At 37.1% G+C, this 13,819-nt stretch overlaps 2 protein-coding genes across 2 annotated transcripts; one reads left to right on the plus strand and one right to left on the minus strand.

Annotated features, from left to right (window-relative positions):
• Nucleotides 1-231: 231 nt before the first annotated feature.
• Nucleotides 232-3,241, minus strand: LOC104434793 (auxin efflux carrier component 5). Its single transcript, XM_039306894.1, has 6 exons — nucleotides 2,722-3,241; nucleotides 2,544-2,667; nucleotides 2,193-2,278; nucleotides 1,900-2,057; nucleotides 469-545; nucleotides 232-304 (listed from the first exon to the last, which is right to left on the minus strand). Exons 1-6 carry the CDS (start codon nucleotides 3,239-3,241, stop codon nucleotides 232-234), a joined length of 1,038 nt encoding a protein of 345 aa, XP_039162828.1.
• A 7,804-nt stretch (nucleotides 3,242-11,045) lies between these two features.
• LOC104426804 (auxin efflux carrier component 5) lies at nucleotides 11,046-13,253 on the plus strand. Its single transcript, XM_010039971.3, has 5 exons — nucleotides 11,046-11,896; nucleotides 12,282-12,367; nucleotides 12,486-12,643; nucleotides 12,775-12,851; nucleotides 12,960-13,253. Exons 1-5 carry the CDS (start codon nucleotides 11,199-11,201, stop codon nucleotides 13,033-13,035), a joined length of 1,095 nt encoding a protein of 364 aa, XP_010038273.1. The 5' UTR covers nucleotides 11,046-11,198; the 3' UTR covers nucleotides 13,036-13,253.
• Nucleotides 13,254-13,819: the final 566 nt, after the last annotated feature.

Raw genomic sequence — 13,819 nt, forward strand, 5'->3', positions numbered from 1 at the left:
ACAAAACTGTCCTTGAAAAGACACCGTGGTATGATACTTTTTACTTTTTTGTCTTTCGGTAACTTTTTTACAATAAATATAATATGATAACGAGAAAATTTCTTATTTAGATTTATCAATTTCTTTTGAAAATTTTAATAATCATAGGCATAGTCAATGCACGAATGGTTAATAGATCTGTCTTACAAGCGAACATAGCCTTTATTGATAATTGATTAACAATCTCCACTCTCAAGCTGCATATTCCAAGACAACGTAATAGCCAATCAATAGTGGGAGGGAAATCAGTGTGCCGAACACCACCCTAGGGAGAATTAAGAAATAGTAGATTAGCTATGATTGATCATAGATCATAAACTCCAAGCAATTAAACCCAGAAACAATATAGTCCAAGACAATCTTGTAAATAAGAAAAATTTAACTCTAGAATGACGTGTTTAATATAAAAGATTGCGATGTTTAACTTACGCAGTGCTAATGACTTTTGCATGCAATCCGTAGTCGTTGGCAAACACGAAAGAAGCGATGGCCTGTGGAAGAGCCGCCTGTACCCAAAAGAAAATCATAATAACAAATATAAGGTTGTGCCATTTCCACTTGCTATATAAGTAAATCTACCCTCATTTTCATTAAAAAGAGAATATTCTCCTTAATTTCAATTGCAATCAAAAGTGGTGGCTTCAAATTTATTTACTATCCTCTTTTTTTTTTTTTTAGTTTTTCTATTTCTATATAGGATCTAATTGTCATAATTAAGAATATCATACGCTTATTTTTGTTTATGTTTTTCATCAAGTTGAACTTATTATTATTAAAAAATAAAAATAATCTCTTATGCATAATCGCCCTTATGGCAACTTATTTATTTTTCGTTCCCCCTGTCTCAAAAGCTTACTATCTTGGGGAACTTTTTATTTTATTAATTTCATTAGTCTAAAATATATATCAAGTCTCTATATTTACTATATGATTTTTTTTTCATTAGTCTAAAATATATATTGGGTCTCTATATTTACTATATGAAAAATTTATCTTTTTTCATTACTATTGGTGAGATGCTTTGAGATGGAGCATGTAAGATGTTATAGGAGTGTTTAGAAAAACACTAAAAAATCAACATGAAAAAGTTATGCACAATGAGGCATCTTGATATTGTTCATAAACACTCCTTGACTGATATTAATTTTTTGTCAATCCAAAATAATGGAATTTTACAAAAAAAAAAAAAAATTATTTTATGCAAAGATTTGATATATTAAATCCCATCTTTTGAAGTTTCATGATCGGGAACGTAACTACCATTTTGTTTTGGAAAAGAGGTTTCTTTCTCTGTGTGTGGTTTCATCCGATCATCTTATAATATGTATATGTATATAAAAGACAACTAATAAAAAATATTTGATGGTGACATGCCAACAAAAATGTAAAAAGCTTATAAACAAGTTACCGTGTTAAAAAGTTATCTATGTAAACAAAAATTTGATTTTACTGGACAATTACTCTATAAATTTGCTCGACAATGTAGAAAATAACTAAGTTTCTTCAAAATTTCTCTTTTCACAAAACTAATATGGAAGTAAAAATCTAAAAATAGGGAGAAAACATAATGCTTTTAATACACATGGAATATCCATAGTTAACAAGAACAAAATGCGTCACATTCTAATTTATGGCAACTAAATTCTACATAGGAGTAGAAAAACTAACAAAAGAAGAAAAGTAAATAAATTGGGGGCTAGCCCACTTTAAATTGATTGAATAATTACGGGTAACTTTGTCTGTTTAATGAAAATAGGGTGAAATAGCACCATCCGAAATATATTGTTAAAATTAAAAAAGCTTGGTAATATTAAGATGGTTAGTTTATCATTAATGCAAGCAAAACGAATTAAAGCCAACCTGAATGATGGCGACCCGTAAAGAAGGCCCATGCAAGCCCAATGCAAGAGAACAAAGGGCCATGGTTGCAGGCCCCACCGCGAACCTCGACACCATTCCTAAAACCGCTGGGCCCGTTCCACAGGCTATCACCTTCGTTTGCATTGCCATGAATATCCCTGCAATTCACATGCACCATACACTTTCATTAATCATCTAAATAGCAACGAGTTCAAGCACTAATGCTAACTATCTTTTGTTTTTTGTTCTTGAACTTCAGAATTGATAATCGGGTTAGCTTGGCGAGTATGTACCGATGTTAAACATGGCTGTGCCTGTCCCCCCTTTTGACATGATCTCGATCGAACCTTCCATGATACTTGGCATTGTAAATTTTAGTCTGCAGCGAAATCATGTCACCGTATGTTAAAAAGTAGGTTGCTTGTCCTAGGTACATGGAAAAAAACAGGGTTAAAAGGATGTGTTTTACTAATGAAATTTCTTTATATTTGCATGACGCATGCATATTAATTTACTAAATAAAGCGGTATGCTCATATGAAATGTGCAATTATAATTTGCAACTTAGGGCCATTCAACTGATCAATCTTGAAAAAGCTAGTCTTACTGTACCTAAGAATTTGTGCTTGCTGAAATAAATAATACCTGCTAGCCATGAGAGCCCAAGCGAGGCCGAGAACATTGGCATACACATTAGGGTTCATGGCCATCTTAATCCACACCATTTGGAATGTCCCATGGCTCCTCTTCTCAAGATCATCACCACCAACTTCACTTGTATTCACAACACTCATCCCTATATCCCTCTCTTCGTCAACCACACCATTTTCTTCAGGAGGAGGAGGAGGAGGAGTGGCCAAATCCATCATCCTCCTTTTTCTGAACTCAAGAAACAGAAGAACCAGAGGGTACCAAATCAGAGACTGCAACATGCACAGCTGGACCGCCAGATCGACCGCCCACTTGCCGTACATGGCCTGCAGCATCGGCACGCCGACGACGAGCAGGTTTGGCAGCGTGCACAGCGAGAATGTCGTGATGCACCAGCTGTAGCTCCCCCGGCTGCTGAACCTACCCCAGAGGGCGAGGATCGAGAGGGTGGCGAGCTTGGACAGGCCATCAGCAGCGAGGAGGCGGAAGTTCATGGCAAAGGGGTTTATGTGGGCAGTGAATCCGAAGCCGAAGAGGGGGAGGATGAAGAGGGAGATGAAGCGGTTGATGCCATCACATTGGTCGTGGGAGAAGAGGCGCCACCACTTGACGGAGCTGTAGCCAAGCATGAGCGGCACGTACAGCGGGAACATCGACACCACCACCTTGTACATGTCGCCCCATCCTATCATCTTCCTTTCTGATGATGATGATTGACGCCTAGCTAGTGTTGTCTCTTTCTTTTCTTGCCGTGGTGTTTGATGACGAGGGATTTATTTATAAGGTGCTTCGTAGGGATAATCAATATGCAAGCAGTGTGCATTTAGTGTTAGTGCGCGGAGAGAGAGAGATGATGATATGTGTTGTTTGATTAGAAATTGGGACTCGGGGGCAGTATTTAAAGGGTTTAGAGTGATGACGCTCTTGCATCCTTCTACCAAGGAATTTCCAGTTTGCAAGCTGGAAATGTCAGTGGCTCTTCATTAGATTTCACCATGTTTATCTTTCCCTAACACTCGCATGGAAAAAAAAACCAAAATCTAATTCAACAACACAAACACCGTCTCGGTCTGTTCCCTTCCTTCTATTGTAGTACAACGCACCGCCGCAACCCCTACCGTTGCCTAGTCCAGCCTAGCCACTACAATTGACAATATCTCTCAATTGTATACTGCCATAGATTCTCTCTCTCTCTCTTCTCTCTCTGAATCTTTGTCATTTTCGAGTTACCGGCAACCACAATTGAAAATATCTTGTTGACGAGAATGGCATCCTGCATGTCGCAATCGGGCATGTCGGGTTAGGTAAGTCCAGGCCTGTCCGACTTTTTGCCAAAGATTTTATTTAAGCGATTATATAGAAAAATGTGTCAAATTACATGTTCAATAGAATTTCAGGGCACTAAATTCAAGCAATTAGAAAAGAAGGTCAATTATGATTTCTTTTCGTTCATGATTTAGAGAACCGACCCATAGGCTGTGCAATTGATTCAGAAGACCATTACTCCTCGAGGTGCTTGTATATTTACGTATAAAATTTTGAAGGACCACCATGAATGGTTTTAAGCATGCATTGTGAAATTTGGGTTCACAAACCTCTCTTTTTAAGGTCACTAAATGTTACAGGTTGGTTATTGATCTGATCAATAGTCCAGTTTTATTTTATATAATTTTTTCCCCTTTTTTTGCCAACCGAACAAAACGAAAGAACAGGAAAACCTAAACCCTGCTCAAAGAGTGAAAATGGTGAAACAAAAAAAAGGAACATTCGATGTCCAATTTACAGTTCAACGTAAAATTGAAACGAATGATACTTCCTTCAAAATTATTTAGGAATGACTAATGTGCAAGTACAACTTTTTTGTTCTTAAACAAAATGGTGGACAACACATCTTGTACGAATATTTCAGCAATTTTGTTGCTTCTCTTCAGAGTATAATTTGAAATTGGAATTTTTTTGCATCAATTTCGGTAAGTTATTACCATGCTATTCATTAAGTCGATTCAGATGATTGTGTCTGCCAACTTATTTAAAATGGTGATGCAAAGGGCGTGAAATATAGAGAGGAAAATTAGGAATGAGAAAGGAAAACGACTTGCTCTACTCAACAAGGAGGGAGAGAGAGAGAGAGAGAGAGAGAGAGAGAGAGAGAGAGAGAGAGAGAGATCCCATTCTTGATCTAAAGTCTGCCTAACTTTGCTTGAAAATTAGATTGTAGTTATTAATGGTGGGACAATTGGGTAACAGAGTCGTTTGTCCAATTAAATGCAAATACCAATAATATCCGACACGTTGCGTGCGTAAAATAATAGAGTTAAAGAAATGCTCAGACAATTTTACGGCGGTTCGGACCAAATTGGTGCTTACTCCTCCCCGAATACGTTTGGGAGTTGCGTCTAATCCTCTGGAAAGGTTGGTTGTTCAAGAGCCATTTGTTGAGAAAAGTTGCTTGTGATTGGAAAGAAATGGAATTAGATTTTGAGGCGTGATGACAATCTTTTAAAGAATTATTTGCCCCATAACATTACTAAGGATTATTGACAAAAATCTTCCAAGATACAATAAAATCTCGAATGAGATATCCAATAGCAATTCTGGTATATAACCAGGGACTCTCAAAGGGAAACAATTGAAAAGAAGGCTGTATCTTTTGAAAAGAAATTTGACAAGACTTGATCAATAAAAACCGACGTATTTATCTTTGTTTTTTAGCAGAAGAAAACCTTTAGAAAAGATTGCAAGATGAACAAATATATTCTTAAAAGATATGTTGAAAAGACATTGAAAATTCGGAATACTAATTATGATTCACGAGCACACAAGCAACCCAAGTGCTAAGGGCGCCTAATGATTATGTACTTGCATATGGGTATTATGGAGTTTAGCCCATAGCCCATACATAAAGATCTCTTTCGAGTTAAACGTTTACTTAGTGTAACTACTTTAAAATTCTATAAAAGTGACAAGTAGCTATAGCATGAAACTTGCTACTTTAAAGAATATGATATATCGTACATATATTAACCTCTTTTTCAAAGAAAAGTTCATAATTTACTTAGCACTATTATAGCCTTGTGTTTGTAATTGTTTCATGAGTTCTTTAGAAAACAAGCTAATTTTCGTAAGAACGGCACCACATCTAAAATTATATAAGTGAAGTATCTACCATGTATCTTTATTACCAATAACACATTATCAATTTGCTTTATACTTCATCGAGAATTTAATTCAGATTACAAAATGTAACAGACAATACTGATTTCCCACTTTGGGCTGATGTTAGTATCAAGCAATCATATTTAGTTACTTGATTTTACCCATTAAATCTTATAATGACTAATATTTCAATATTAGGCCAAGTTACCATTATTGGTGATTTTAGTCAGGGGGTTTCAACCCCATTCCTTTTAAAGTTATCTTTACCATATCTCTAGCTATAGCCTTTGTAAAAAGATCGGCCAAATTCTTGCTTGACCTCATGTAGACAATTGGTATAGTCCATCTTGAATTAATTGTCTCATGTACTGATGTTTTAAATTGATATGTTTAGACTTACCATTATAAGTACTATTATAAGCTTTTGTCAAAATAGCTTGACTATCACAATGGATAGAAAAAGGAGGCACATGATTAGGCCATAATTTGATGTCCAAGAACAAATCTTTAATCCATTTAGCCTCTTTCTTAGTTCCTGCTAAAACAAAGAATTTAGATTCCATCTTTGAGTGAGTTATGCATGTTTGTTTCTTACTCGCCCAAGATACAATACACCCACTTAAGGTGAAAATCCATCCAAACAATAGAATGTTTGTCACCTACACTTGTAATCTAATTAGCACTAATATATCCTTCTAGTTAGGCGAATAATTATTATAGGACAATCCCAATTTTTCAGTTCTGATTACAAAAAACTCTGATAATAGCCTTCCAATACTTGGATTACTAATATATCTACTCAACTTACACAAAGAATAAGTAATCTCATGTGTTGCATGCATTAAAGACCCTATAGCACTTGCATATTCAAGTAGTGCAATATTGCTCTACCAGTATTATAATTAAATTTAATAATGGAATCAAATGGAATGCTCATTTCTTTGAAATCAAGATGTTGAAATCAAGATGTTGAAATCTATTTAACATCTTTTCAACGTATTTAGTTTCGCTCAAAGAAGTTAGATACATCTTAATCTTAGTGACTCCAATCATATTAGTTCCAAAAATAAGCATATCATTAACATATAAGCATACTAAGACACCATAGTCTTCAGTGAATTTAAAATATATATCTGCACTATTGTGTTTGAAACTGCTAGACAATATGACTGGATCAAATTTTTCAAGCAATTAATACAAATGATCGTTTACAAGAAAATAGTTTTTTCTGTTTGCGCGTGCGTGGTGTTCGTGTCCGTGCGTTTGAGCGTCCAAATTTTTCTCCGTAACTGTCTTCATTGTGGACGATCTCCTCTTTGCGTGTTGTCTCCGTCGTCTGCCAACTTTGGTGAACGTTTCCTTGTATTGCCCCACCTTTCACGTCTTTTTTCTTTGTATGGTGTTTTTCATGTAAAAGTCCAGCCACAAATGCCCATGTTTTGACCAAAAAAAAAAAAAAAAAGATCCATCAACCAAAATTTTTCCCATCTTTGTCGACCGAGCAAACGAAGATCGCTACAAAACTCACCCGACAATTGCCTAACTAGATTGCTTCTCATCTTTTCCTTTCGGGAAATGCCTTCGTAACAGTCTGTCACCTTTTGCATGAGCAACGGACCATTATTAACCACAAAAAAGTGTTGCTTGGAACCTTATGACTAGCTCGTCTGGTTCCTGCAACATTGCCTTTTAAATTTAGATGCAAACAATGTCAAGAAAATATGAACTACTACTACTACTAATAACAACAACGGCAACGGCAATAATAATACACCCATTTTGGATAAAATTTTTGCAAAAACTTATTACTTAAGACCTGTTTTCTCTAAGTTTTGTAGACGAAGCAATTATACAATTCAATATATATTTCGTGATAAATAGAATTCAAAGAGATAATGTCATTATATATATATTAAAAAAGTGAAAAATGTACCTATTGTACCCCTAAGATTTCATTATAAACCAATTTTACACTTCAATATTTGATATTTCAATATTTTCAGAATTTTCAAGTATTTTGTGACCACATTTAATGGCAACAATGAATATAACCTAAATTATTTAGTTTGCTTTGGCATAAAATGGTTGCAATATTCTACTAACTAGCTAAATCATTAATCAATCAAATCTCCGATAGCTTGATCCTTTTGAAGTGGTACTTGTAATGACCTAATCCTATGAGGGCAGGAGTGATCGCGGGGTTGGATAGGGCCCGGACAAGGTGCAACTCTGACTCTACAATAGCTCAAGGGTAGGAATGAATTGAATCCCACATTGTCTAGGTGAGGTGAGGTGAAATGCCATAAGTGGCATGACACTTATCTTAACTTACAATGAGGCCTTTTCAGGGCAAAGCCCATAAGAACATAACCATGTTGGCTTCGGCCTAAAATGGATAATACCGTTGCATGTAGGGCCTTGGTCTCACATTATGGTATTAGAGCCAATAGCTTAGCTAAAAGTGTATAGTTTGGGGATGAACTAGGCAGAAGTTGGTGGCCAAGGTATGACTCCAACTCTAAAATGGTGTAGGGGCAGGAATGAACTGAATCCCACATTGCTTGGGCATGGTGAGGTGAAGTTTATATATGGGATGTCATTTATCTTACAACGAGGCATTTTCTAGGTGAAGCCTAAAGAACAAAATTGTGTAAGCTTTAGTTCAAAGGGGACAATATTGTTGTGAGTTGGAATGCGATCTTGGCCTCAATACTATTGGCTCAAAATGAACCGTTGGTTTGAAGCACTTACAGCAACGTTAGCATATGAAAATAATGGGGAAATATATTAATCTCTTTCACGTGTAGAGATTTAAATGATATAAAGCTCGATTACTCTCCAAAAATCAATTCTCCAACTTGGTACTCCCGTGAGGGGCTGCCCTCAATCATTGAAAGATAATATGGCAATGGAATTGCAGGTTCCTATTATTGACAAAACAGGTAAATATCTGGGTATTCCTTCAGATTAGGGAGCATCCAAAAAACAGATGTTTGCATGGGTCCTCGGGAGAATCGGTTCAAAACTAGAAAGTTGGAAGGAGAAGTTGCTATCTAAGGCTGAAAAGAAGTCCTGCTGAAAACGGTGGTTCAAGTCTTACCACAGCTTTTCAATGCCACTTGTGATGAATTTCGGCTATTATATGAGATTAGAGGGCTTGGCTGAATTTCCACTCCTGTAGGCTTGGTCCAGGAAATCTTTGCCTGAGTCCCTTAATAATTAATGCACTTTATATGGGCTTTAAAATAAAATGCTCCTAATATGCAGATGCAATTTTAATAATGCTTTTATTAGGAGTTGGGATTGACACTTAATTTTCTATACAATGAATCACTAATTGGTCGTCAAAATTTAAGTGTTAAAAAGAATAAGGAATAGAGGGTCATATGAACTATTTTTTTTTTTTTTTATAGGAGTCGTCTCTTGTTGTTACAAACAGACTTGATTCTTGAAATGACTTTCTTTGGAAAATATATTATGAATTCAATGGCAAAATTCATGTATCAACAACAATTAACTAAAAAGTTATTCCATCCATAATGTTCATTATTATGATTTTGTGTTGATTGATTTGTCATTTGCTACAAACGGATTCTTTATTTGATTTGATGATATTTTAAGTCCTCGTATTTTGTATATAGATTTTATAAAAGAAATTGAGAATATTTACTCTGAATATGTGTAAAAAAATTGAGAATATTTACGTCGAATATGTGTTGGCATTTTCCAGGTTGGCGGGAGGATTACGTGTCCTGCTGAGTAACGCAATTGTGTCAACTTGTCAACTTGTCAACTTGTCAACCTGTTCTTAGATCATGTTACATGAGTTGTGTCTACCTTTATACATTTTAGATAGTATTCATGTTTCGTATGTCGACTAGATTAACTAATCGTATTGTTGTGTTCGGTCGACTAGTTCTACAGCATATACCTCCAAACGCAAACTGCCTCTCCTAAATTAGTTACGAAGTCCTTTCGATTCTAAGTCGTTTAAAGCCATCCGATTAGAAGCATTTGCGTACATGAAATTGACAAAAAGCGAGAATATTAACGAGTGGAGATTACCTCACTTGATCTTCGATGTGTATTCCACTGCATTTTAGCCAGCATCATCCGACAATAATATCGGCGGGAATTTGTTCTATGATTCTCTCAAACGGTTCACACGACAAAAATTAGTGCCAAGAGGATCAATCGTCACGTCACTTTGGATGTTCTTAATTAGATTATACCGAAGTAGACCATTTCGCTTAACACAGTCGCTTCCTAGGGCACCATGAACCTAGAAAAAACTGCTGTTCAATCCTCAAATCGATTCTGATGGTCTGCTCTATTTTAAAAAGCACAAACCCTAACTGGAAGATTGCTGAAAATCATATGGTTTTTTCATTTTCTTTTACCCAGATACACATTGTCAGCAAATAGAAAATCATGAAATGTTATCAAGATCTATATAATGACACCGAGGTGCTTAGAACTTTGGATGTGTCTGGGAGAGCATTTTTAAAATCATTTTAGCCTCCAAAGGCTTTTATGCCAAAGTTGACATTCCTGACAAAACATTCTTAATGGTCCTTTGAGCTAAAGTCTATCATTTCCAAAATCCTTAGCCTAATGCTACTCCCGCCGAGCGTTGACTTGTAGCATTTTCAAAATTCTACTTCAGGGCTAATGAATTTATATATCTCTCGGATTGAAGTCGCTGCATAAGGGACTCGAAATATTTCATTTTACCAATAGTTTTAAAGAAAATGGCAATATTCACCGAGGTAAGACCCTGTATATTGCCCAAAACACAAGATCTGTTTTAAGAATTTGTGTGAATTTACTTTTTAGATTTAGTCGAATAGGTCTACCTCGTTAGTATGAAAAAACACTTGGTTTATCATACCAAAAGCTTCGTTGGACGTAATATTTACATGTGGGACTATGTGTATATCTCTAAACCCCCACGAGAATAAAAATAGTCACTTTTGGGTGAGGCCCCCAAGAATATATAATAACCAACAATAATCTTTATACACAAAATCAGAAACCCTAGCTATTTGCAAGATGGGGTTATGGAATAATCTCTGGATCTCATTCTCTTATTCTTTAAAAAGAAAAAGGGACTTAGAGATTGCTAACCACAAGACTGACCTATTCGTCCCGAAAGCAACTGTGCCTCTTCATGCACTCACCACAATTCATGTCCGATTTCGAGAATCGAGAATCTAATACACCCACCTCCCTGAATGAAGGGCTATCATCACTGAAATAGTTGTACCAAAAAAAAAGAAGAAATATAAAGTATAAAAAAAGAGAGGCTTGCGTCGCATTGCACGCATGCTTTTCTCCCCTTATCGAGTATAAATACCCTCCTTCAAGTTTTGACTAGTACGTCGCCTTCTTCTTCAGCAACTGTTCCATTAAGTTACCAAGCTCTGTGAAGAGGTTGGTCGATTGATAAAAGGAAAAGAAAAAGAAACAGAGAGAGGAGAGATTACATAGAGAATGATAGGGTTGGAGGATGTGTATAAGGTGGTGGAGGCGATGGTGCCGCTATATGTCGCGTTGATGTTGGGCTACGGATCGGTGAAGTGGTGGAAGATTTTTAAGCCGGAGCAGTGTGATGCGGTAAACCGGCTTGTCTGCTATTTCACCCTCCCTCTCTTCACCTTCGAGTTCACGGCCCATGTTGATCCCTTCGAGTGGAACTACGCGTTCATCGCCGCAGACGTCGTCTCCAAGGTCATCATAGTCTTGGTGCTAGCGTTTTGGGCCAAGTGCAGCACCAAAGGGAGCTATTGCTGGTCCATCACCAGCTTCTCGCTGTGTACGCTGACCAACTCGCTCGTCGTTGGCGTCCCCCTGCTCAAGGCCATGTATGGCTCGATGGGCGTGGACCTGGTGATCCAGGGCTCGGTGTTCCAGGCGATCGTGTGGCTCACGTTGCTCCTTTTTGTGCTGGAGATGAAGCGGTCGGGGCTTGACATCTCATCGACACCATCCTCCACGGAGGGCGACTCGCCAGCAAGGACAGTCGTCGATCCGGTGGCCAAATTCAATTTGGAAGGGGGGTTGGAGATGATGGTGAGCTCTAGTAGGCCATCATTTTGGTCTCTCATGAGGGTCGTTTGGATGAAGCTTGCCATGAACCCAAACTCCTATGCATGCATAGTTGGTATAGTTTGGGCGTTGATTGCAAACAGGTAAATTAAGTTAAGAAAAAATATTAATAAACTCTATGTGCGTTATTGAAGTATTATCCCATATGGCTTGATGAGTCATAAATACTAGTTATCCTCCATTTACCAGCTTGGGTTTTGGAATTGGACTTTTTTAATATAGTATTAAAGTTAGTGCTATCTCACTAGTCCTATGATCAAAATCTTGCACTTGCATGTGAATTGCACGCAGATTATGTTGTACTTGCACGTGAGTTGCATGATGTCGTTTGTAATCCTTTTGATTTGGAATTTCTAACACTTATATGTATGTGTAGGTATATATTTTCAAAAACATATAATTTGATGATTAATTAACTTGTTACTTACTAACTACATGGGATTAATTTCCGTATATATGAATGCGTAGGTGGCACTTTGAGATGCCAGGCATCATAGATGGATGCATAACGATCTTGTCAAAAGCTGGGACGGGCACTGCCATGTTTAGTATGGGTGAGAATGAGAATGAGATTCTTTCTCGTTTATTCCGATATTGATCATAGAAATATATTCCACAATTTGAAAAAACCCTAGGTTTGACGTTAATTACCTAGTGTATGCGTGTGTGTAGGGATGTTCATGGCGCAGCAAGAGAAATTGATAGCATGTGGGCCGAGCTTGACCGTGTTCGGGATGGTTTTGAGGTTCATCGCTGGTCCGGCGGCCATGGCCATCGGTTCTATTGCCTTGGGCTTGCGTGGCAATGTCCTCCGTGTCGCTATCATTCAGGTAATAATCTCTTGTCATTCTGAGAAACCTTGTTGGCCATGTCTGTCACCTCAATTATTAAAGTCTTATGCACGTGGATGTTAACCTGCCATCTGTCAAAATTAGTCGAGCTGATGGTTATTCATTCGCAGGCAGCACTGCCACAGTCGATTACATCCTTCATCTACGCCAAAGAATATGCACTGCATGCGGACGTGCTTAGCACTGCGTACGCACTCCTCCTTTCTATCAATCTAATGAATTGCATGAATATCAAATCAGTGCTTGTAATTATCAGTCGCCCCTTATAATGAGACCTTTTGATGGGCGATTGCAGGGTGATCTTTGGAATGATTGTCTCTTTTCCGGTGCTGCTTGCATATTATGCAATTCTCGAGCTCGTCCCCTGCTAACTTGGAGAGTTTAAAATCTTCCATCTTTTTTGTCTCTCTTTTTTTTCTTGGTAAGGGAAAGTGGGATTCTTTCCTTTCCAGCCACAAGGGATTGATATGGGATCAATAATTTGTCGTACTCACTCTCTTTCAATTTTCATCACGCTCTCCTTTCTCTTGAGTTGTTTGATTAAGCCGATTGCATTGTATGGGATCAAATGAATCATGTTCGATGCCTATTGTAATCTTGAGTGCAGGGGAAGAACGAAGTGCATTGAATTATGATGCCATTAACAAATTCATTACCGATTATTTTAGCAACCTTTCATCCTGTAATTCGTTCGTAACTATTGCTAAGTTAATCGGTCTGATTCCGAAGATGGTACACAACTCTTCCGCTTTATAGATTTTAAGTACTTCAATCGTGGAGCGTGAGGCAGCAAAGGCATGATTGATTTTGATGTTAACCATGGTGTAATTTTCCAAATTTAAGAATCATGTACTAGAGTTGTGGTTATTAATGATTGTTCAAGATCAGCAAACGTGCTCGTTTCCAGTTGTCCATTGTGAACGATATAAAGTGGACTCCTAGACATATGTAAACTTGTCAAAAGGGCAAGCTTCATATTACAAAAATTTAGATCTTCCCAAATAAATGTAATATTGGCTACTATATAGAAACTCCCTCACTACATTTTTTTCAAATTTTTAGTTATCTCTATAATGCTAGGGAATGACCTTAAACTCCTGTACATCATCTTGTAATTGATACTTACATTTCAAACCAAAAATAAATATAAAGTTG

This window comes from Eucalyptus grandis, chromosome 2, assembly GCF_016545825.1.
Source record: "Eucalyptus grandis isolate ANBG69807.140 chromosome 2, ASM1654582v1, whole genome shotgun sequence".
NCBI classification, from domain to species: Eukaryota; Viridiplantae; Streptophyta; class Magnoliopsida; order Myrtales; family Myrtaceae; genus Eucalyptus; species Eucalyptus grandis.

Coding starts and splice junctions, on each gene's coding strand:
- LOC104434793 (XM_039306894.1), bottom strand. CDS start 3,241: ATGATAGGATGGGGCGACATGTACAAGGTGGTGGTGTCGATGTTCCCG. Junction 2,058..2,192: donor CACAGCCATGTTTAACATCG/GTACATACTCGC, acceptor TGTGAATTGCAG/GGATATTCATGGCAATGCAA. Junction 546..1,899: donor TACGGGTCGCCATCATTCAG/GTTGGCTTTAAT, acceptor TTTTGGGTACAG/GCGGCTCTTCCACAGGCCAT.
- LOC104426804 (XM_010039971.3), top strand. CDS start 11,199: ATGATAGGGTTGGAGGATGTGTATAAGGTGGTGGAGGCGATGGTGCCG. Junction 11,897..12,281: donor TGGGCGTTGATTGCAAACAG/GTAAATTAAGTT, acceptor ATGAATGCGTAG/GTGGCACTTTGAGATGCCAG. Junction 12,368..12,485: donor CACTGCCATGTTTAGTATGG/GTGAGAATGAGA, acceptor GCGTGTGTGTAG/GGATGTTCATGGCGCAGCAA.